General features: G+C 36.3%; 1 protein-coding gene across 5 annotated transcripts; it reads right to left on the bottom strand.

The window, feature by feature from the left end:
* Positions 244-25237, bottom strand: CFAP69 (cilia and flagella associated protein 69). 5 transcript variants are annotated; one of them, XM_021387705.1, is made up of 24 exons: positions 25025-25233; positions 24813-24875; positions 23406-23471; positions 22369-22478; positions 20336-20412; positions 18812-18910; positions 16481-16630; positions 16191-16368; positions 15389-15512; positions 14314-14362; positions 14099-14220; positions 13418-13634; positions 12810-12974; positions 11502-11620; positions 10958-11076; positions 9750-9831; positions 8646-8838; positions 7904-8041; positions 5660-5736; positions 4453-4647; positions 3309-3395; positions 2298-2402; positions 1152-1255; positions 244-412 (listed from the first exon to the last, which is right to left on the bottom strand). In XM_021387705.1, exons 1-23 carry the CDS (start codon positions 25157-25159, stop codon positions 1154-1156), a joined length of 2772 nt encoding a protein of 923 aa, XP_021243380.1. In that variant the 5' UTR covers positions 25160-25233; the 3' UTR covers positions 244-412; positions 1152-1153. The 5 variants fall into 5 exon arrangements, 4 of the variants coding, with proteins under 4 accessions (XP_021243380.1, XP_021243379.1, XP_021243377.1 ...); XM_021387704.1 differs by having other exon boundaries at positions 244-345; positions 25025-25232; XM_021387702.1 differs by lacking the exon at positions 244-412 and having other exon boundaries at positions 683-1255; positions 25025-25232.

The raw sequence follows: 25869 nt of genomic DNA, 5'->3' as shown, positions 1-25869 counted from the left end.
TAAACTATGTTGTATGTACAGTCAACTTGTAAGAATTGCAAAAAAGTGTGACATGAAGCTGAAGGGAAGGTTTGTGTTCATTGTAATGTCCCATGCAGCCTGAGCTTTGTATTTTATCACTGCTTAGTCTAGGCTATGGATTAATTAAAATATTTTTCTATGCAGCGAGGTCTGTTTAATAGTCATTTCCTTGTCTATTAACATGTTATTTGCAGAAACACTATTACACTGCATTAAGAAGGATACTTTGCACAAGACTGTTCTTTACTTACACATTCATACAGGTAAGGAAGGGGATACAATCCATCGCTGTCACGGCAGGAGACATCACAGCTGAGTGAAGGGCTTTGAAAGAGTGCAAGACTGGCTTGAGTATGGTTCACATCATAAGAAACCATCCAGCCTGGCAAAACTAATTAAGGGAGATTAACCATCTAGTGAGCACAGCATAGCTAGGGTGAAACAGATAGATTTCTTATTGGAGGGAATATGGGAAATAAACCCATGAAATAAATAGAATTGAATGACCAGCTAAAGAATTGTGAGAAATCTACAAAGTAATGAATATTTCAGCTAGTCTCCCTAACAGACCTAGAGAAACCGTTGGCACAGAAACACTTTTTAGTGAGCCTTTAGCTGAAGTCCCGATGCTAAAGGCAGCAATTCAAGAAACAAAATGGACTTGAACAAACACCATGTGAGTACTTTATCCAATGTGAGTACGTCATCCAGAAAAATGAAACACTGAGTATATTTAAGTGAAGGTTCATCACCCTGCTCAAAGAAAGAGACACTTAAACTGCAGTGTGTTGTGTGCATCAACAGAAGATGGAATTCCAAACAATAGACCTGCTGAGAGTGGATCAGGGCAACCTGACACTAGTGGACAAAATTATTAAACTCAGCATGCCTTTGTTCTATACTATATAGGCTATTTTAATAGTATGTCATCCCCATGTTTACATTAGTTACAGATATGAAAATAAAATTTTACTCTCAAGATGTTCTATGCCATTTATCAGAACTATATTAAATATTTTATCTGTACCTAAAATACACACTCAGTTAACTCAAATATTAAAAGCAATGCACAGAATGCTATTTATCCTACAAGCACCTAATCTTTCTTGACTGAGTCCAACCTTTTATACCTTTAAAAAGGTATATTTTCAAGAGTGAGGTCTGTAGCAGCCATTGGTCCTCCAACTAATTGAGAAGGTGTACTTTCAACAGTTACTAAGCGACCAGATCCAATCTGAAAAGCAAAATAAATGCATTGCTTGACATCCATGTTAGTATTTAAAATAAGATGAGACTTAACCCATGAACTGGTCTTTTGAAAATATTATTCACAAAATTCACAAATTGTTCCCATCAATACAAAGGAAAAGACTGAGTGATTTTATACCTTTATGTACTCTGCTTTTTTGCTTTCATGCCTGATCTTATTAACAGAAGGAATGTAAACCAAGCCTTTATTACAATAGAACCTTGTTGTGCAGTGTTATTTGGATTTGTACATAATATCAGCCAAGTTTTTTGCTATGCATTCATACTTACAAAAAAAAAAAAAGTAGAACCTGTTTCTCTGAATGCAATTGCCTGTAACTACTGCTCCACAAAAACTCCAAGACTGAAAGAAACGCACTTTTTCCAATTCCATAAATACTCTATACTGAACAGGTTCATGTCTCTGAAGAAAAATCCTTGGGTGATACCTCTATCTTCTAGCCATGACCTACTAGAACAGACATTGCCACTCTTTGAGTGCGTATGGCTCATTTGCCTGGTTACTTGACTTTGACTGGTTTGTACCAACCATCTTAGCTTCATTTTCATCTCCTACTACTGAAGATGTTTGGCAAAGAGAAGGAAAGAAGATTTTTTCCACAAAAATAAAATTGCCAGGAATATCTGACATTTTCAATACTTCTAAGCAATTCAGACAAGGAGTTTCATCTTGAGTTAGTGATACATTTGTTTTCTTAAAACATTCCTCCTGCAAAATGGTTAACTGCTTCCTTGTTTTTATCTACAGTTATTGCAATACTGACTACAGAATTGTGAAGATATTTTCTTGTTAAATTCTCTCCCCCAAAGAAATTAATTATTCTATCTTCAAGCCCAAGTCATTAAAATAAAATCTAACAGTTTTTCTCTCTACTAGCATTTTCAGAACGTTCATGTTTGTATTTACATCTTACAGATGCTTTCTGCAAAATATTGCTGATTAAAAGTCTTCCTTATATACACATGTAACTAAGTAATTTTTCCAGCCTACATCCCATGTTACTTACTGTTGTGCCAAGGCCTTTAATATCAGTAGAATGGACTGCTCCATTTTGAGTCTTTGATTTAGATTTGGAAGCCTCTATTGATTTTTCCTGAAGCCTTTTTGCTTTCTAGAAATAGAAAAGAAAAGGTAAAATTGTTTTAATCAGAATGAATTGTATTATTTGCATCTGTGAGAAAATGCTCTAAAAAATGGTAAAACAAATGAGGTAAAAATCTATTGGCCTTTCATTTCAAGTTCTCTCCCTCTGGTTTGTGACTCTCTTGTACTGAGGACCTGAAAATAGAATAAAGGGACTAGGCTTCACAGTGACCAGAAGTGAATAATCATTTCCTGAAACTTGCAGGCTTTATTCTTCCTACTGCAGCTTGATATGCTGTTAGCCTTTATCACCACAAGAGCACACTGTTGCCTTTTGTTCAGTATGTCATCTCCCAGGATCCCCGTATACTACATATTTACACAGCTAATCAGACTCCAGGCTGTACTGAGCCACAAATGCTTTTATACATCCCAAATGTAAGATATCACACTTAACTTTCTTGAATTTCATGAGGTTTGGGTCAGTCCATCCTTCAAGATTGTGAAGAGCTTTCTGAACAGCAACCCTACCTCACAGCATGTGGATTGTTTCCTCCAGTTTGGTGTCATGCACAACAGTGAGAAGAATGCATGCTTATCCAGTACCCAAGTCACTAATGAGAATGTTACAGCATTACTGTCCTATATATAGATATATATGTAGATACATGCATGTATGAATATGTATATACCTATTCCCACAAACCATGTTGATCACCAATTTGTGTCTATAATCAGAACAGTGGAAGTATCAAAGATTGTATTGCTTTGCCAATACAACTTATCGTTCATTCCTCTTTGTGTGAACATAACATTTACTACACCTTCTACATGAATAACCTCATCATTCGTTAAGAAATGTATTAGGAACTTCCCAATTGCTATAACTACACTATGAATGCACATTTTGCTCCATCACTCAGATTTTTTTTACCTTCAGTGCCTCATATTTTGATGTCCGAGTTAAGAAATTTTCCCAAGATTTATTTACCATTTCTTTCTGCTTATGGACAGCTTGAATCTGTAATATAAAGGAGATTAACAAAATACAATGCAATCCTCCTTCCATGAGCTTTTCTGAATTCTTTGCTTGTGCTGTTAAGATAGTAACCCTATGTCCCTTTGGCCACCTTCGCTCATCCCACTCACTTGAATTTGAATGATAATGCTGCAGTGACACATTTATCCTTTAAAAACTTCAGGTATGCACTCTCAGGAAAAGGAAAAGGAAAAGGAAAAGGAAAAGGAAAAGGAAAAGGAAAAGGAAAAGGAAAAGGAAAAGGAAAAGGAAAAGGAAAAGGAAAAGGAAAAGCAGCTTATCTTCTCTGTTGCAAGCTAATTTTCCCCTTTGTTTTCTAACACAGACATTGGAAGAGCCCCGGACCTTTAAGGACTACTTTTGTATACGCTTACTCTCAAATGCTGAATAACAGAGATGGCATCAATACTGGCAACAAAACTGCACGCACAAGAATGCATGACAATCCCTCCAAAACACTAGCATGAGATTTTAGACCTCTGGACCAACTGGTCTTACTTCTCTGAAGGGAGGAAAGGATGAGACAGTAGATGAGCAACAATGCCTAATGCTTGCCTTATAACCAACAGTGGTCAGTGTTTACACCTGCTTGCCTTCAGGATGCTGGGAAGAACAAAGCCCCACCTTCTTAAGTAATGAAGCTCTGTGAGCATTCAGCCAAGGGAGTTTAAAATAGAGGCCTACATTTCACTTTAAGAAACAGATATATTTACAATAGGTACTTCAAATTGTTATCCTCTACAGACAGGTGCAACTCTTACAGTAACATAGTTATCATTTCTCATCATACCATTGCTGATACATCACTGATGACACTGCTTTATTATTTTATGTTACTCTTTAAATAGTGAAAAAAAATTATGCAAACAGAGAGAACTGGGGTTAGCTGCATTTAATTTGATTTTTACTGCTGAGACATTAAAATATCTTAAAGCAATGTACCCATCTGGGATTCTGAATATTTTACACTGAGAAAGTCTTCATATAAGTTGACAAAAAATTATATGGATTTCACTTGTATGAATATTCCTTGCCTTACCTTTGCGTATGTTTTTTTCTCCTCTTGGATTTCTTGGTGACGTTGATTTTCAAGCACTTCAGTCTGGTAAGCAGTGACAATTTTTCCAATATTTTCTGACACCTCTGAAATAACTTTCAGGATTTCTTCATCTGAAGCAATAGGTCTGAATTCTTCTTTTAGTTCTGCACACAGTTCACTCCATACTTCTCCAACCTGTAGATGGAGTACACACACCACACTATCTGATATTTATCTCTTTTTACTTTATTGTTGTTTAACTTCCCAGAATTGTTATGCAAGGTTAGACTTCAGAAATGCTATGCCAAATTCATTCAGGGTAATCTGCCCCTAAGCCCTTCCCACTCCCAAATTCACTCCACAGATTGAGTAACAGGAATCCTGGTATCTACAGAAGAAATAGAAATACAAAGTACCAAACTACAAGAGTGAAGAGTAGAGTCTTGCTGGATTTTTTTTTTCTGTAAAATCTCAAATTGTGCATGTTATCAGAGTAAACTGTAACATGAAACATAAATGGAAACTGGAATTATCAACTAAAGGTCAAGTCTCACTAGTTCCTAAACATCTCAAGCTCTCACAGACTTTGTTCCTAAGCTGAAAATTGGCATGAGCTAAAATATCTTTTAAGCAAGATGGCTCCTATAAAACTTGTTATCCTCTTCTTGCTTCCTATAGGCACACAACTGTGACACTTTAATTTTGACAATATGAATGGGTAATGAGTGTGGGTGCAAGGATGGGAAAGCACAGAAAATCTTCCACCAGAATGTATATTTATAGTCATCTTTAGTAGCAAAAACCATATATATGCTGATCCTGCTGCACAAAGAGGCAGGCCTGCTCTCCAGTCCCTCCCCAGCTCCTTACCTGTGTCTTGGCCCACTCCTATTTCTTGAGCTGGCAAGCAGTTAAAACAACTTTTTTTCCTGGGTTATTTTTAGTTAGCATTGTTTTCTAGTCTGGTTCACTATGCAGCCACAAATATTTGTAGAAATACAAAAGAAGAGCCGGGAAGTGCTGAAATGATGGAGGTGGGATAGTTTCCTTTGATTTTAAATACCAGCTTACACTTTCTATAAAACAACAGGTGACTCATGACATGGGTTACAGCTTGTGAAGTGTTATTTCTTTCTTGTATCCTGAGATATTTTGCTGTTCTTGCAAACATATCTTTGGTAACAATATTTTCTTCCACAATACTCACCTTAAAGTCAATATACCGCCTTATGATAGCAAGCGTGACAAAATCCTTAGCAGATAAACCAGGCAAATTTTCAAAACCTAAAGGAATATTTATCATCTCAGTAGTGACAGTATGATCAATTTATCTTAAAATATAACAGTCTAAAAAAGACATCATCTTATTTATTATATAATCATATGCAAAATCTTCATCACAAGTATATCAGTCAGTCCCTTTTCCAATCCTGAGCAGGCTTCTGCTGATAAAACCCCTATTTTTTCAAAAACAAATTCACTGTATACTAACTCTTCTCTTTGAAGTGGCTCCAGTGACCTTCCAATTGCTTGTAAAGCCAAGAGAGCACTGCATTTGCCATGGTTTTTTTTTTTTTCTTTTTTTTTTGGTGAGAGTTTGATCTTCCATTAATGTAGACAAACAGTTGACTGCACAGATCACAATTTCTAAAGAAGCATTTTAGCAGAGTTTTCTCTAGCTGTGAAATATCCAGCAGGAGAATGGTATCTCCAATACCTTGTTTCAGTGCTGAGTAATGAAGATAATCTCCATCTCATAGAGTTGAGCATAGTGAATCCATCTAAAAAATATATTTTTAACAATATGTATGAAGTAATAAGGAAGAGTAATACGGTTGCTGGGACTATGCCTCATATTTTTTGTCTGCTGAACGTTTATTCTACTAAATGTTTTAAAAACCTATTTCTATACAGCCTATGAAATCTATTTTTAGATTTCAACATACCATCTGTGTGGTAACTGGAAACATAGCATCTGTTCATTATAGCATAATTAAATCATGTTTTGAAGTTAAGAAATTTCATAAATAAGAATCAATTAACACTGGGACCACTCTGTTACAGGCTGCATAAAGTATGACTACACTAAGAAAAGGACTATAAAAATTATCCTTATTCTTATTAGCCACTTCCACATCATTTCAATACTTCATAGGAGATATTAAAAAGTACATAAGTAACATAAGAGGTACGTACAAATACTAAAGAAAGTTGGAACAGTATCTCATGCCTTTTCAATTTAATAAAGAATTCAGTTGAGATGATCCAAGATTAACATAATTAACGCTAATAAGAACTTGGGTTAAAACAGAGAAAGAACTGGCTATGGTTTATGAGAGAAACTGAAGATGTTTTCAAATCAGTAGGTTCCTAGGGTAGCCAGGGAACTGGTTGAAACAGTCTCAGGACTATTACTCACTATCTTTGAACCCATTGAGGACAGACTTGAAAAGAACAAACATAATGCCTATTTTTAAAAAGAAAAAAGTTAGAAGACAAGGAATAGTGGTTAAATCCAGTTTGTGTACCTAAATGGTAACAGTGGAAACATTAACATCCATCATGAAGTAGTAAAGACCCTGTCATTCTGCCTAGTTTTTTCTACAGCCAGGCAAGAAGGCTCATCACGTATCTTAACCTCAGTTTAGGTTTTTAGGCAAAGGTATAATGACTATTCATATTCAATGGGCAAACAACACATAATTAGGAGAGATTGCAGCAAACAGAAGCCAAAGATAAGAATGCAAATTAATCTTGCCGGTTTGAAAAATTATTTAAAAAACACAGAATGTAATCCAGTAAGGACAAATACAAAATTCTAAATGTAGAAATAGCTGTTTAGATCCAGATGTTAGATGACTGGAGGCTGTACAAAATCACAGATCAACCGAGGAAATGCCATTGTGACAATAGCAATTGTTATATTTATGCCAGTATGGTTATTTACAAGATGAGTAATATGGTTCTATTTGGCTGTGAGGCTTCTGCTAGAGTGTGTTCAGTTTTGGGACGTGACAAATCAAGAAGAATGTGAAGCAATTGAAAAGATTCAGGAAAAAATTGCTGAAAATACACAGAGACTATTCTAGAAAATGAGAACCATGGGTAAAGGCTGCAGAACATAGTATTTCTAATGACACGTAAACAGTTAATATAAGTGAAAGATACTACTTGGGGGAAAATAAATTATGGAACATTTTGATGAAACTTCAGATCTGATTCTAGGAAAGCTTACTGATGTAAGGGCAGCAAAACATTGGTGAAATCTTGCAATCTCCATCAAAAGAGGCTTCTAAGAAGAGGATGAGCAAGCATCTAATAATAACAGACTACTGATGATGCATCTCAAAGTTTCCTTTCATTTTTTTTTTAATAGACTTGATTGATTGGCAGTGAACGAGTTTAGTTTAATGACAAATATGACACTGAGAAGGCAATTCCTTTTTCTTACCTAGCTTGCACAATAATGAATAAAGTTTTGCCCGTATGTTTTCTGAAATTTCCACGATGGCAAAGCTGGGACAGCTGGAAGGCAAGGGGATGACCTCTTGCTGTTTCTGGAAGCTGCCAGCTATAGGTTTCTTCACGTCTAAAAATTTCAAAACAAAAAAAAAGTTGAAGAGTGAAGAGGCAGTATGTTCCCAAAGTTATTAATAGTAGAAGAAGTGCTATCTTTGTAATGAAAAAAAAAAAAAGCTGCATGCATCTTTGGCACACAGCTGCTGACATGATCTTTTCTGTGACGCCTCCTCCAAAAGAAGGTGGTTCTGTCTTAGATTGCAGACCATACGTAAAACATTTCAACAATCTGGAGAGGAATTTGGGCCAGGAAATATTAATTAGCATGACAAATATCTGCGATATCATGGCACTCTCCTTTCTTATTTTTACAAAATATGAAGAAGCACAATGTCATTTTTTGAAGAAATTAAATAATTTTCCAGCATTAGAAAGCCAGTTTAGGATACTAGGAATGGTTCATTGTCCCCACCTAATGTAGGAAGCGTCATCTAGTGGCCAAACTCTAATAAAACGTATATGAAGTACTCTGGCTTTGGTGAGAACTGCAGCATAAACCTCTAAGTATTACAGTTCACTTTCATTATGATTGTGGCATCAAAAGCAAATACTATATTTATTCTTTTACTTTAGTCAGCGAAGCTGCTCAGTTTTACATGTATCACAAAACTCACCAGCAATCCTTCCATATCGATCACGTTGGACTCCCAGGTCCAACTCCTCCTGTCTCCATAGCTGTATTAGCAGTTTAGCTGCTGTTTGATCTTTCTCCCCTCGCCAGGTACTGATGTGAATAGCGGTTTTGGGGTTGTCACAAAACTCACTGAGGATCCCAAGAATTATATTGCACAGGTTTTTTTGCTTTAACTTGGTGAAGAGAGAAGGAAAAAAGTTTAAATCTGTCATAGCACAGTATTAATCTACATTCAAATTAAAAAAAAATACAGAGGAATCCTTTAATATGTAATCAAGTAATTAGAAGCTTTTAATCACAGGTATTTGCCCACCAAAAAATGTGTCTAAACTTTTAATCTTTCAAAGTTCTTGCCATGCAAAGTTCCATACGTCAAGGAATACAAAGGGGAATTTGTGTAGGATTGTGTGAGATGCTTGTGTGTCAAATTACTTAATAGGTGCCTTCAGGCTCACATGCAGAAGAACTGAAGTTTTTGACAATGTGCTAATACCAAGATTTATTTTCATAAGAAACAGATTCAGAAGGCAGAGGCTGAGCAGTACCACAGAATTGTTTTATTCTGTGGCCAGATCTTTTAGCAGCAGGAAGGGATCTTCAGCTCTGTGAAATGCTTGAGGTAAAATGCTTGTGCCAGACACAAGCCACAAATCCATAAAAGTAGCTGTTACATATGTACATATCCCACATGCACAAAGTAACTTTAAACGTCAAAACTTTTAAAGCCTTGAAGTGTACACTAACTCTTCTGTTATTAACTTCAATATGAAGAATGGGAGCACTTTTCTAAACAGACATGTCATTCAAAATAAAGCATAGTTAGAGCTTCCTTGCAAAAAAATTCTAGGTTCATTTAAGACTCTCTGCCAACTGCTTATTTAATAAAAAAGATACATGGAAAATCTGTCCAGTCATTTCTGAGCAGATATCCTGGTGTGCGGATGACCTTCCTATCTCAGGGAATTACACAGACTGGCCTTCCTGTTAGTACTACAACAGTCTTAGGAGATATCATTAAAAATACAGTTTTCCACGTTGTTTTACTACACTTTTATTTTGTAATAAAAATAATAAAAATACCTACTGCCAGCAAATCTAGAAGGAGAAAAATGCCCTGTTGTTCTAGAAAATAATCCTCTGCAATGTAGCATCCAATGACACAGGACCTTAAACAGAAATAATTTCACTGTGTAGGAACACTTTTATGTTTTAGAGCATACTATGAATATTTCATTTATTTTACTGAATTACATAAAAATATTTACTATTCAATAAGCTTAATACCTTCAGGGAGTAGAAAAAATTATTTTCATATACTTGCCCTTGTGTATTTTCATTTACACTGTATAATTAAATAGAACCTATTTTACCACAATTTCTTTTCCTATAGGTGGCACACCTTCCTCATAGCAGCCAAGAAATTTGGCAGGTTCACTGTGAACTGGATTAGAATAGAGATGTGAACTAAAACTCAGTAAAGGATGCTAACATGATACATGGTATCATTGATCTGGCTCATTGCAAAGCTATGTAAATATTCTTGCCAGTAGAATCAGGAGAGTGAAAGAATGAAGACTTTCTTTGGGCAACAGGGCTGGCTTCTCCCAGCTTAAACCAATCATAAAAGCAGCACTCATTATGTTATTGCTGTCTTCTATAATTTCCCAATTTCAGGATTAATACAGAGACTGAAGGGTTTGCCTGCATCACTGAGCTGTCTGTTCTCCCAGACAATGATACTATTTAGCTTTATGTGTATTTATCAAACTCTGACTTAAAACAGATCAACTTTTTTTTTTATCCTCCTGTGCATTGGAGTCCTAAACAATAATTTCTCAGATACCAATTTTTGAAAATTTTCTAGTCCAATATATAGGCAGTTTACAAACACTTCTTCTAATGCCTGCACAATTTTTCACTAACAATGGTCTATTTTCACCTTGTGTTTATTCTTTTGAAGTAATTTAGAGACTCTAGCCATAAACCTCTCCTCTAGACAGTTTCATGTAGCTCCTCATGGAATTGTCAGGAGGTCATCCTGTGCAGGGAGTAATACTGCTGTGTAGGGAGGCAGGGAGGTGGACGGTCATACTGTACCCCTATCTAGGTAATATAAGCAAAATATCTCTGTTATTTTTGTATTTTTTTTTTAATTAGTCAAACTATAATTTTTACATGTTTTAAATGGAAGAAGGACCTATATGTGCAGAGGAAGGCCGTAATGTTGCAGACTGAAAATCCATGAGCTGCCATTTTTAACAGCTACCACTGCTAAAATACATCTTTACTAACCACAAGCAGTCAAGTGCACTGAAAAGGAGACGATTGTGGCCCAATCCACTATATAACTTCTTTGGATCCATCTGAATGAATGAGATAAGCATATCCACTCCTTCATAGCTGAAGAGTTCCTGTTAAAAAATAATTAAAGCAATATTTTTTTCTGAAATAATATTTACTAAACAGCTTTATATAGGAAAATCAAAGAAAATTTAAAATTTAAAGTATTTATATTGTAATAAATTTGGCCCACTAGTTAGAGCAGGATATATTCCTCATAATAAACACAAGAACATAGAGCTTTTCAGTACTCCCTTACTGGTAATCTCATTTTTCAACACATTTTCATATTTTCATCAAATATATATATATATGTGAATTAGCAATTAAATAGGTCAGACACTTGCCAATGGATTTCTGAATAATTTTACTTCTAACTGTCACTGTCACAGAAAGCAGTTATCAGCTCTGACATCCTAGCAATGAACTACAACTGGCATCTATTGATTTAAAAAAAAAAAAAAATCTGTGCAGTATGAGGTAGAAGGATACAAACCTTTCTGTGGACATCATTTTCACAGAGAACAGACAAAATAAATAATATATTAGCCTGGATTTCCAGCAGAATGGCATCATCTTTTTCTTTGCATTTGTTTGCTGCATACTTCAGGATATCTATAAATGAAAACATTGTATACGTGAATGTTCTATATGGAAGTCAGAAATCTATTATAGCTGCTGATTAAAAAAAAAATCAGATTTATATCAGATTTTTAGATAAGTCCACTTAAGGTATTCAGTTTTATCTCCTATATTTACTAATAACTTACAGCACTCTGATGTCGTAGTTTTTTTGAACACTGCTTTTAATGGCAGTTAACAATAGCAGCTTGCACTGGCTTTTTCCCCGTACTGGCAGACCCTCGCTCCTGTTTCTGTGTGGCTCTTTTCATTGTGTCAGTACAATAAATTCAGGAAAAAAGCAAAGAACTTCTTGATCTGCCATACTGTACAGTCTCACACACATTTGTACTGACAGTGGAAATGTGGCGAGACATAAAATGCCACCACTACAGGGAAGATCAGCCCTGGAACCACTTCATGAAGGAGGCCATTCAGGTACAGATCTCCCCCGAAGTAAGAAAAGATTTCTGAATCTGATACACAAGTTATACTGCTAATTTTGCTCTCATTAAAATCTGTGCATTTTCACAGAGTTTTTTTTTTTTTTTTTTTTTTTTCCCCACAGCAGTTCCATTTTCAGCTATGGCTATAAAATCTATTGTATCTAGGCTTTCTATTAGAACATACTCTGAATTCCAAATGACCTTGCCTATCTGTTCCTTTCAGTGTAATTCTTTCAGAGTACTGGAAAATTCATTATTGTAAGATTAAGAACTTAAAATAGTATCAGAACTTAAAAATTACATATAATACTAGGAATGTATTGTTGAACAAAAAAACATATCTAAATTGCAGGAGCAATGGTTATGCAGTTTTATACTGATTTTAATCTTTTTAATGTTATTTACATAAAAATACACTGGTTTTTATTTTCCTTTATTCTAAAGCGGAGTTGTGGAAAGTCACATTGTAACATTATTTAGGTAGAACTGGACTCAGGACAGGATTTCCTACAAACAGTGTGAATAACGTGCAACAAATGTAGTATAACAACAGAGAAAGAATAGGGACAGCTTTTATTCAATTAAAAATCAAATTACTGTTTGTATTTAGGGTGTTTTTTTTTTTTAATCTTTTCACCAAAGTAGTAACACACTAAAAACACAGTGTAAGAAAAGGCATGAAAATTCTCAGCGTCTAAAGAAATATACAACTGTAAGCAATAAAATGCTTGCTTTACCCAGTAGCTGGCTAATTGCTCCCTGGTCACACAGATTGAGGTTCACAGCATCATCATAAAGGGATACAACAGATTTCAGCACCCTCAGACTGTAGCGCATTTGTGCAAGTTTGTTGCCACGACCACCTGCTCCATGGAAACTGTTACCTTGGCCAAAGAAAGGATCTGTGGAGCAAACACAGTGAGTATTTCCTTTGGCAGACAGTGTATGTTCATAATAATAATGTTCCCTGAAAAAAAAAATAATTATAATACTACTAATAAAGACCTTGCCAGTGCAAGTAAGCTAAAACAAGCAAACAAATATCTTACTGCTGGAAAAGCTTCTTGATTGAAATAACCTATTAAGAAGCCATTCTGTGAAGGGCTTTACTACATGCAAAAGAAAAGTTTGATTTTGATTAATGTTGAAAATTATTACAGCATTTTAAAAATTTTTTACTTTACTAGGTTAATAAGCTGTTTCCAAAACTTAAAATATGGCATCCGTAAAAAAGAATCATTTCAACTTCAGAAGTTTTCCATTTTTCGTTCTTGGCAAAGAAAAAAGTCCAGGTGAATTGTGTGTTGAGGTTACTGTGGTACGAAAGCCATGAACATCTACTGACCTTGGCCTATACACCATTCTAGAAACACAAGGAGGAGAGTATTCGCTTGGCAAGACAAATATTTATCAACTAACAAGGGAGCCACGGAAGCTAAAACAGCAATGGCATGAAGCTGTAATTCCTCATATTGGGCAGCAGACCAGTCATGAAATCCAGGCTTTTTATGTGGTTTTACATAATAAAGCAAAGCTGGCATCACATCATTTTCACTGAGAAGCTGCAGATTCAAAAGAGAAAGAGACAGCTTACAGGTTTCACATGCAAATAAGAAAAATCTTTATGGTTTGCTTTATCTATCCTACACTAAGAAAATTAATTTTTATTGGGAAAGGATGTCAGGAAGAGTACAAGTACAGACAAGCTCTGTTTATACTCTGTAGCATTCCCAAAGTCTGTGGTTTGTAAAACTTTATTATGTTCTTCAATTGTATTTCAATAATGCTTTGCAGTCAGTTGTCAGCTCATTTTTCTAGCATGGTCTAAGTTTGCAACTTCTCTAAAACAAAGTGCAAGCTGTTTTCAACCGCAACCTTGATTTGAAGCTACTTACGGTTTGTAGCAAACAGTTAGTTTAAGTTTACTGGACTATGTCAAATGGACAGATAAATAGAAATCATGGGAATTTTTTGACTTACTTTCTTTTTTAGCTACTGTATCTTTTTCTGTTATCTTAGAGCTTACCTGTACAGCATGAGGGTCTTTAGAAAAGATTCCTATAATGTTAAACAGTAACTTCTTCATCTCGAAGTCTTCATAAGAGAAAGTAAGCTTAAGACCTTTTAACAAGGGATTGGGAATTTTAACTGCGAAGGAAATTGATACATTAATAGATATATCACAATAAAATTTCAATTAAAAGGAAAAATACCGTAATTACGCAGTATGAAATCTCTTACCTTCAGTAAATGTTGCAAGTACTATTAACAGCATTGTAAATCCACTCTCCTAATAGGCATTCAAAATAAATACATTAATCAAAATCAGTTGCAGTAAAATTAAAACTGCGTATTTAATTTTAGTTTCCTTTTTTCTTCAGAACATGGAATTTAATGTAATCTATAGCAAAATACAGAATTTTATCAAAGAGTTCAATTTGGACACTGCACAATACTAATTAACTATAGGGCTAAGTGTACAATTATTTAAACCCATGGATCATTCAGTGCAAATCTGAACTTGTATGGGGAATTCCCAAACACACATACTCACTATTGTAATCTACCACACAAGAAAACAGCATTCTCAGTACTGTGAGAATTGTGGTGTTTTTCAGTTTTCTTCAATCCAGCTCTGAAAGTTTTTCCTTGCATTGAAACAGGATTTTATTTATTTATTTATTAGTACAAGGACTCGAAATACCATGTCTTCTTTATTTTTCTTGTAGGAAAAAAGCTGCGGTTTCTGCAGCCACATAAACAATTTGGATGCTTTAGACATCAAATATCTTTCTATAATAGTATGACAGACATTCCTTAATGGTTAGTGATAAAACTGAAAAATCAAATGAAGAATCTGTAACCTTCACAACAGACTATAAAACCTATTTGGTAATACAGTCAAGTGGGAAACTTCTACTGAGGTGTAGATATGAATTCCCTGAAAATAATCCGTTCCTGAACAGCCAGTTGATCAACACAGACAGTAATTTGATTGCTTAGTCATTTCATTTGTACGCCACAGTTCTAAATCTCAACTGTAAATCAATAGAATTAAAGAATATTAACAGCCATAAAAAGTTGCCTTCTATCAGATTCCTCATGAAAACTCTGGAATGAAAACATTCTGGAGCAAAAGAAGATAGACAGAAATAGAAGGAATGGCAGAAAGAAAAAAGGTTTCTGGCTTAGCAGACCTAAGAGCTAAGCACTGGAGACAGTGTAAAACAAACAGAATCTAAACAGCAAAAACTATTAAATACCCAATAGAAAATGAAAAATTATTAGCCTGAAAAATGTAACTATGAATATTTACAATCATAGGTGCTGCAGCGTTTTCAGCTAGTAATGTGGCAATCACCAGGAGGTCATTCCTTAGCTGACGATCATAGTGGCGGAAACCATTTATGAGCCGGTCCACAAATACTTCCTTCAATGCACTTAAAATAAAGGGAAAAGCATTTTACTCCCTCCATATTCTAATTTCATACAGCTCTAGGTATAAGGATCCTAATTCAGCATTATACTATTCCAAATCTTATTGTTCAACAACAAAAAAATATGAAATAGATTCTTACTTGTACCACTAGAAATACAATTTGAGCATATATGCAAAGTGCATGTATGCATTTCACATTGCATCTTCTATTGTATGTGATATAACGACTTAATTGAAAGACATAATGTTTACTCAACCATGGATGTTGCTGAATGGTTTTTGAGAAGAGATGATATAATCCCAAATAGCAACAACAGTGTAACTCACTAAGAGAGAGCTTGTTACCTACCTCAGCAGAGGATTTAGAACAAAGCCTCATATGCCATAATATAGACTTCTTACTAATTTTACCATAGAATCATAGAACGGCTTAGGTTGGAGAGGACCTTAAAGATCATCTAGTTCCAAACCCCTGCCTTGGGCAAAGTTGCCATCCACTAGATCAGGCTGCCCAGGATTCCATCCAACCTGAATGCCTCCAGGGATGGGGCACCCACACCTTCTCTGGGCAACCTGTTCCAGTGCCCCACCACCACTTATAATTATGCAACACAGCAACAATGCTTTAGGTTTCTCCAAAATTACAACAGTAATGCATAAAATGCTTCACTGTACTTACTGTACACATTCCAAGCTACTGAGTTGATTAACAACTTCTTCTTTTGTGGTATTTTCTAACAGGTTCCATAGGATTTCTGATGAGCGGAACACCAGCTGTCCTGAGGGATCAGCACCATTTAGATATAAACAGAGTCTGCTGGCTGCTTGAGCCCTCATCATATGTCTGCAGTTTACTCCTGAAATTATGAAAATCTGAATGATTAATTCTAAGTAGGTCAGTCATTGTTCTAGGCATGTTCATAGAAAAAATGATCAAGTAAGATTGTTGAAAGAACAGTATGTACTAACCAGAGCTGGAGAGATGCTGGAGAGCTTTTAGAACCCACAACTTCTCAGTAAGCTGATTTTCAACTAATGCTAGAGATAAAACAAGAGTTTCTGCTAGTCCTCCTAATTCAGCCATCTGAATCTTATAGTTTGCACTTGTTGGCTGGTAACCTGCACATAGAATAGGTTTTATTATAATGCAGTAAATTCAGATATTTGGTTACTTCATGAATTATTAATCCTTTATCAAAAAAGTATTGAGATGGGAGTGGCATATTTCCCTAGATTTAAATCAATGGAAAAAATCTAATAAAACAACAGGAGCTGATTATATCTGAGTATTAACAGTGCCTAAACCATACTCAATAGACTTACCCTCTAGAAGACTAAAATGCTATATAAACACATAAATTGTTTTCTAAAATAAAAAGAGTGAAAGGACATGCAGGGAGAATTCTTCCTTCTTCAGGTCATGCAGTATGTGCTAGTGCAGGATCTAGTTCTTTTCTTTAATCTCTTCACTAGAATTAATGACTTCTACTACCATATTACTTAAAGGATCTGAATCCAAACTTTGATTTACATGCCTGAATTTCTAATGCATTCCTCATTTTACTTTTGCCCATGAATATGGGAATCCATATTTTATCAGTGAATTACAGAGGAGGGGGAAGGGCAGCGAATTTACATTTATATATTCTAACTTGTGAATGTGAAATGCATCTTAAATAGCTTATATATATATATATTAAATAACATGAAATGCAGGACTAAGAAATACAAATAATGCACATAGTGAAAGGCAGTTTTAATTAAGTATAAACTCTCATAGTTTCTAAATTGGTATTACTTTATATGTAAGAGATCCTTATGGACTGCTCTAGGAAAATATCAGCTCAATTTCTGAGTGATGGTTTCAAAAGATCAAAGGAAATATTAGCAGTTGTTAAAAAGTTCAGTAGATAAAACAGAATATCAGTGCAACACTGTCTGGCATGCCAGCGTCCAGTACATGTGGCAACTGCAGCCTCCCACATCTCAAAAAACAGAGCAGACCTAAAAAAAAAAATTATAGGTGACGAGGTAACAAGTATTATTAAAGGCTTTGAAAAGCTTACATGCTAACAAGTTCAAACAGATTTGGTGTCTTGACCTGTTAAATAGGTGAATAAGAGAGGATAGCACAGACAAATAAAATGAAGAATGCTTAGAGATGAAGAATTTGATTCACAAAGTCAGACTGAAATACATTTTTAATTTTTTTTTTTTTTTGAGATAGCGCATCTTACTTTCTAAATCTGGAGAAGAAGAAGAAAATCTCACTGTATTTTAACATTCAATTATGTTGATGGAACTATTCATAGATATACAACTCAGTGCATACGTATCTGCTCGTAGGACTTGGAATCTCAGTTGTAAGTTAAGAACAGATTTAAATGCTTCTGTACTTCCAGAACCTTGTGAGGGCTGTTGCAGTGACAGTTTCTTTAGGCCTTCAGAAATAAATGACAACTAGCAAAAGGGCACAAGAGCTAGTGCCACACTGTAGGAATAGAGCAGGGGGGCCTACTGAAGTCCAGCATGCTACCTCAGCTATGCTCTGGCTCCATACTGCGCCAATGCTCATCTGTAGCTTGGCTGTATTGCAACCTAGTATTGCCTTCCAGCACGCAATCATGTGCCCCTCTAAGAGGGGATCCACGACTGACTTTGCCTGGTAACAGACTCTGACATCATCATAAGTATTGAAGGAATAAATAGTAGTGAATTCTGATTACAGTTTGCATACATATCCATACTACTACAGGATCATGCTTGAGCTCATCTGCAGCCATCACCAGCTTCTTTCTGCAGAGATAAGTTCCATAATTTATTCAGAGCCTATGCTAAAATGTTTCCATAAGAACACGATCAAAATTAGATGTGCTCAAATCTATCCCTTACGAGCAACACAAGTGAAACCAGAGCCACTTCTCTTCAGGCTACATATACATAGTTGAAAATTATGTTTCCTTTCTTATAACTCTGGTCCTAATTCATCTTTTTTCCTCCATTACTCATTCTTTCAGAGAACTTGTGTCTGCTTCACATTTTCTGGATATTATTTCATCCTAGTTCTAAAAATGTAATAAATAATTCAACTTACATTGATGAAATAATTTAATATTTTGAGTACATATGTCTGTAGAAGTATATTAATTGCACACTCAGCAATGCTACATATTTAATATAAGAGATGCAGTGACTATGGTTACACAGAAATAAAATCGTCTTATTAAAGGACCCAGGACAAGCTGGGATCATAAACACAGATTTCTTCTGGCATTTCTTCTTGAAAACACTGTGCTTTACCTGGAAGTAGTTTTCTAGGTAGCTCCATCTTATAAAAGCTAATTATACACTTACAGATCTGTATTCTAACTTGCGAGCTTGGCACCCTCATCAAACAACCTGCCAGGAACAGGAAAACAAAATAATGTACAAAGTTAATAATTGTTGTAGAAATTCTTCATCATTCTGTTTTCAGTACTTTGTGTTTCCTCTGGCCATACCCCCTACAAATCTTTCTGTGTTGTAAGCAGTTTGATTATAAAATACTCAAGGAAAAAGGACCCTAACACTGAATAAGACAAAGTAGCCTAGGATGAGTAGCATAAGGTTTATCAAAAAGTGACCTCCTCCGCTTTATGGCTACAGACCCTTATGAGACAGGATGTTATTCCAGAAGGTACTCAGGAGAAAGCTACTGCACTAGGCTGCTGTCTTCATGTCAGACACTCTACTAGCAGACATGATATGACACAATGGGAGCACAAAAAGTGTTCCTTTTCCACAAGATAAAAAGAAACCCTTTGACACTTACCAGGGCCTAGCATGGATAATATAAATAAAATTTAAGATTTTAGTATCTCTTTTTGGACAGGCTACACTAAAGAGAATCGGAAACTATCTGAAACCAACAGCCTATTCTGATATCTACCTGGGAATATGAAAATGAAGACTTAAGAATGATTTCTTTCTCATCGATTTGAAGGACAATCTTTCTTTCATTAGTGACAGGTTGACTGTGCTACCCCTGTACTATTGGAACTATTGGCAGATATTGTGCCATCTTTATGATTGATGGAATTTTTTCCATCAAGTGAGCTGATAAATCACTACTGCTTCATTCTTTACCCCTTTGATCCACAAGACTTGCAATGCTTTCTTTGAAAATCACAAATATCACATGCAAGGTCATTTAGCAAGATATTTTGGTACTAAGACATCCAGTGACACTGATGTATGAGTTTGACACCTTTTGCTCTAAAGGTCTCTTAAAATGGATAGAAGCTTAAAGCTCCGATGCAAGACAAAGGCCAAAGTCGGGAACTGCTGCTCCTCGTAAGGCACAGCATTACACTGACTTGCTGTATTTTGCCTTTGTAGGTGATAAAACTCAGGCTTTTGGGTTTTGAAGGCAGAAACTGGGAGTTAAGAGTTACTGTTTCTAACTTGGTTATTCCATTTGGTTTCAAAGAATAATAAATGGAACATATTCCCCTTATCCCAGTCTTCAGTGTTTATAGTAATACGCACATTTCTCAGAGTGAAATTAAACAAGCTGCAGGCAACTTTAGTTCTTTGACCATATTGATAAAGTTATCTCACATAACTTCTGACATTGGCAAACAGGTAACTGCTAGCTAACCTCTGGGTTAACTGAGCAGCAAAATAAGAGTGGTGTCTAAATACTAAAAAACACAAAGTACTGACTGAATTATTGAAAGAAATATCTTGCACTTACTACAGAAGTAACAAGCAATTAAAATAGTGATAACAATACTGCTCATTTTATTATATTGATGGCACTGTGGCGTGTCAGTCTACACTCACCAAGCTGTGCAATGGATTTTGAAACTGCTGTAGAATAGTTTACTTCATCTGATGATTTCTTTTTTTGAAATGGTAACCTACAAAATTAAATAAAGTAATATTACAAGCACATTTAAAATACTGCAGAACACTTGAATGTATCAGCAGAAAAGCTCAACGGCTTTTTCTCTCCTTCCTTCAAACATTTTTGCAAATATGGACACTTTTTGCAAGACAAATACATTCCTTGCAACGTTGTTTCTACACTGAGATTTCCAATTCCATAATTTGGCAACTTCATTTTAGCAAACAGTGGTATGTATTTCACAGAGAACATTTCCATAATTCATATTTGGTACAATCAGAAATCCTTTGAACAAACAAATATCATTTAAATGTGGAAGGTGGAATCCTGCAACCAAGGTACTATCAAGCAATTCCAGAGTCTCACTATGAATAGATATAAGCAGAGATGGAAAAAGAGATCATATCCCTGGGCAAGACCTCTAGAAATGGATGAAAAGAAAAAAAATAAACGGACTCAAAATAGTCCAATTACATATTCATTTTTAAAAACAGGATATCAAGAAATATCCAATAACATTTGCAAAATACTCAAATATGACATAAACATGTAAGAGCTAAAAATTCTCTAAGAGTAAACATTACAATATTATGCTGAGGTCTGCGCTGCTCAGAGCACAGAAACAACTTTCTGGTAGGTTTACCTCTGTAAACACAGCCAGAGAAAAGGAGAGAGCAAATAATAGAATAAATGTGTGGGGTAGGGAAGGGGTGGGGAAAGAAACAGACACTGAGAAAAGTGGGAAGACAGGCAAATAGCAGCAGCTACAAAAGAATGGAAAATTCTGTTATGAGAGTTCTAGTATCCAAAAGGAATTCTTAAATAGCAGCCCCTCCCTCTAGTTACAGGCTTCTCATTGTCATAATAAGTAGTGAATTGTGGGGGAATTTTCATAATACAAAAATTAAAGTAAAACCCAAGGGGTGCAGTCTTCCAAAATATATTTATTACATAACTAAAGTTGCTAAACTACTACAAAAAAATGAAAGCCACTACTCAAAAATACATTTTATTGACTTTATGTCCTCATTCCCAGTTTTGCCACGTTTCTGCCACACACACAAGGAAATGAACTTTCATGATGTATTTTCTCATTCTCCACTGTGTGGCAGCAAAGGAAAGCAGTACAACTGCTCTTTGAAGTTAAAGATTCAGCTCAAAAATTTTACATTTATTAAAGCCAGCAGCTGAAAGGAAGCTATGTAAAACCCTGTTTGAATACCCAGCTTATTCATTCACTGCGTGGCATAATTTTTCTCTTCCTTGTTCTCACCAGTTTCAATTGAATACATGAGTAACTAGTTACAAAAAGTGCATGAGCGACTTCATTATAAGTTCCTCAGAAGGAAGAGACAGGTATGGACAGGTATGCGTAACACCTGAATTCTATTCTACCAGTAACTTGGAGTACAGTACGGCAATGAAGATGCCAAAAAGTTTATAAAACTTGTTTGTAAAGCAATTTGAAATCCCAAATCCTCCAATTGCCATAACACTTCCTTTTTTCAATACGGCTTATTATTTCCCAAAGCTTACCTTCAGGTATTTAAGTGTCAGTTTTTTAAACTCACTGAGAAAGCTCATTTGAAACATCAAAACACACTTCAGCAAGAGTTAACAGATGAATCTCTAGAGGGCATCAGTCCCAGAATAACTTAACTCTAGGCAATGAAGCACCTTGGGGAATCTTACTTCCAAGTGAGCTGGGGCTAACTACAATACAGTTTTGCGTGATGTAACATGTGGCTCCACAGATACTTGGCTCCTAAATCAGGTCCTTCATGCCAATAGAAAATGGACTCAAGGTAAAAACTGTTCATGAAAAGGAAGGGTGACATAATAGATACCTTGCAGAAGTAGATGCCTTCTACTGCAGATGCCATATGAATACAGACAGGACTTCTCTTAGAAACTGTATGAATGTGTTAATAAGTATGTTTGAAATCTACAAAAGGGCTTAAACACTTACCCACATAATTTAATAAGTTCACATACAGGTTCAGTGAAAGCTTCTTTTTCGTTCACTTTTTCTGCACACAGGTTAAGAATGTCCATTATTTGTGCAAAATCCTTAAGGGGCTTTTAATTTAAAGCTAAGGAAATCTGATTGTTTGTTTTGCTATAAATTAAAAGAAAAGCTTGAAAACTATATTATATTTCAAAGACACAACCAAGAACAACCAAGGCCAATGCCTTTGAAGTTAGAAGACTAAAATGAAGCTCATGAATCTATACTTAGGCCTTTGGAAGCAGCCTTCCTTTTACAGAGGTAAAACTCTTGCAGCTCTCATTTAGCTTTCTTCTCAGCTGAACTCACTGGAAGTTCAGAATGGAGTATCTAAAAATATAGGATAGAAACATCACGGTGTCAGATTAATCTTCCAAATTTCTGTCTGAAACAGCCTGGTGGTATTTAAATCCTTTCTTATTCTAGTCCCAGGTAGCTTACTTGGGGTACAAAAACTTGAGAATTTGGACCTAAACGTATATTATCTAATTTAGAGGCATAAGATCAAAACTGACCTGGTCACTGGAACTTAGAAGTTACTGCAAATCAACTTACTCATGAAAACTGACTGTAAGTGCTTAGCCAAAACTCAATTATGAAGTAAACTGAAAGCTAAAATAATTGTGGCAATTAATTGAACTGTATGAATGTAATCACATTTTTCCAAATGCCCACATTTTCCCTAGTACTTCTGATTACTTCCTTCAATTTTACTGTAAACATACAAAAGATTCAGATGAACAGTCTTTGTTTTTCTTCAACTACTGAAAAGCTGAGATCCCTCCATCTAATTTTGTAGCAAATGAACCAGGCCCCCAGGAATCTTGCTAACCAAACAACCTCAGCTGTATGCGCATAAGAAGATCAGTGATGAGAACACACTTGGGCTATCACTGCTCTTCATGTGGAAACCAAAGAATGGTTTGCTGAAAAGGCAAAATGTTATCATACATATCATACCGCAACTTTAATATTCTACAGAGTAACAAAAAGGATACAAGCCCATTTTCAAAAGATTTGACTATCTTCTTGAGAACTTTCAGCTGCTCATCTTCCAAATTGCACTTAAATATAAGAATGGAAAGCACCTTTTAATTGCAGCTTGCCTCAGAACATTAAATGATTATGTTTGTCCCCTTTAATCTTAAATGAAAGTAGAAACCAGACTAAAAAGTCACAAGACACAATGAAAAGTGCTTTGCAGGAGGATTAACTCCTTGATCGAGCCGAAAGCTCTAAATACAGAGCCTGTACTCTAGTAACTAAAGAGACTATAAAACTGCATCTTTTGTTCAAATGCGTGAGCTCTTTCTACTACATTCTTTGGGATCCTGTGAGAGTATCCTACAAAAATCAAACCTATGTTTCCCATTACATAAAGGTGTATAAATGTAGATATAAGTTGGTTAGAGAGGAGCTCTATTACCATTAGGAAACAGTCTGCAAATACAAAGTTAGAAATGGCCATGTCACTGTGCCAGGGGCATGCACGATTCATTCCAGCTCTTTTGAGCATCTCCACACTGAGTAAGAGCACTGCAAATTGAGCCAGGCCAGAAAGTTATGTCAGGAGTCTACAAGCCCAGAATCCTGAGGGCATTTCATCAGATATTCCATATTGTGTAGAGGAGCAACAAACAATATCATCCAGAATATTTTTCTTTAGTCTGTAAGTTTACTCTATCTGTCTCTTATCTCTCTATCTGTCAAAAGGAAAAAAAAAGACATCAGATAGTTCTCTGCAGGACATCATCTTAAGAGGTGCTATAAAAACACCAATAAAGCTTCTGTTTTAAGAACATAAATTATTAAGCTTTCAGATCAAAGTGACTAATGGCATAGTGAATTTAGCCTGTCAAATCTTTTCGCGAACACCAAAGACAGTTGGAGGAAGTCTCTGAGACAATGCTCTCCTTTGAGCCCAGGCAGTCATTTTTGCTGTTAACACTGAACTTTGAATAGTGATCCTTCTGTTAACATCAGTTCCTCGGAGAAACATTAGCAGTTAACTTGGGGGATTGGATAAATTTCTGACATGATTTCAATAAGTCTGTATGTATTCCCATTTTTCAGCTGAGGGCTTCAGCATTCTAAAACTCCAGATAAAACAGTAACTGCACATCCAGCGTTTGAGTGAGCATTTTGTCTCTTTTGGGAAAGTGCTCATGTGGAGACACACAAGGATATTTCACAGGCAAAAAAAAACCTCATAGGTGTCATTTTCTATTAAAATGACTACCTTTAGAAGTGTTCTTGCACAAATAGCTCAGCTTATTGCTTTGGAGCCCCATCCACCAGAGCAGGTGGTTTCCTGGGGGCAGGTACAAACATGGCTGTGTCAAATGCTTTCCTACATCCCTCTATTGCCAGTGCAGCAGAAACAATGTGTTCTCAGCCCTACTTACGGAGCTTGCATCTCCCAGCAGCTTGATGGCATGGTTCAGATCCACTGGCCGCACCTGTGTCTCCTAGAAAAGTCACACTTTTTAGGCATGGCTGTTAGACTGTGTTTGCAAGGTGCTCAGCCCTAAATATGCAAGTGCCACGTTGATCCATCAGGGAACGACACACGGACGCAGGGCAGAGTGCGTGCGGGGCCAGGCGGCGGGGAACTCACCTGTACGCCGTCATAGGCGGCCCTGAGCCGCTCCCCGCCGGAGCGTGAGGGGCCGAGGGCCGGCGACAGCCCGGGAGAGCGGGCCGGGGAGCGGGAGTGCGCCCGTGAGCCGGGGGGCTCGGCCAGGGAGGCCATGGCGCCGGCTGCCACCCGTCAGCCGCAGCGCGGCCTCTGCTGTTGCCATGGGAGCGGAGCGGCACCGCCTCCTGGCACCCAGGGCAAGGCCCGGCCGGGCGGCCCTGCACGTATCAAAACATGTGATATAGATACGCGCATATCAAAAGTCTTTGGCTGCAGGGGTGGCTGATATTAACCTCAGTTTTCATTAACAAGTAATTTTTAACTCCTGTGGTAACAAAGAAACATTTGAGTATGTCAATAAGTTTATTAAAAGCTGTCGTAGCTGTTCAAATCTCCTGATGGCTTTTACAGGAAAAGAAGTGACAGATAAGAAGAAAAACAAGAAAGAAACCTTCATGACTCCAACTATAACCAACGTAGTTCCTGCTCTCACTCTTCCCAGCTTGCATTCCGCTCCACTCATATAATACCTGCCTTCTTCAGAAAGATGTAATATACATCATGTTTGCTACTCACACACGCTATACAGTTCTCCTTCCATCATGGTGAAAATACACAGCATAGTAGGCAAGAACTGGCTGACAGGCCAAGCTCCAATGGTTATAGGAAACTGAGTAACGTCAGGCTGGCAGCTGGTCACTAACGGGATTCCAGAGCGCTCCATTTTTGGGCCAGTTCTCTTTAATGTTTTCATAAATGACTTGGATGAAGGACTTAAAGGTATGCTAAGTAAGTTTGTGGGCGACACTAATTGTCATCAGTGC

Source organism: Numida meleagris, chromosome 2, assembly GCF_002078875.1.
Source record: "Numida meleagris isolate 19003 breed g44 Domestic line chromosome 2, NumMel1.0, whole genome shotgun sequence".
In the NCBI taxonomy this organism is placed as follows: domain Eukaryota; kingdom Metazoa; phylum Chordata; class Aves; order Galliformes; family Numididae; genus Numida; species Numida meleagris.
The sequence above is the reverse complement of the archived record's forward strand: the minus strand, read 5'-3'. Positions and strand labels throughout refer to the sequence as shown.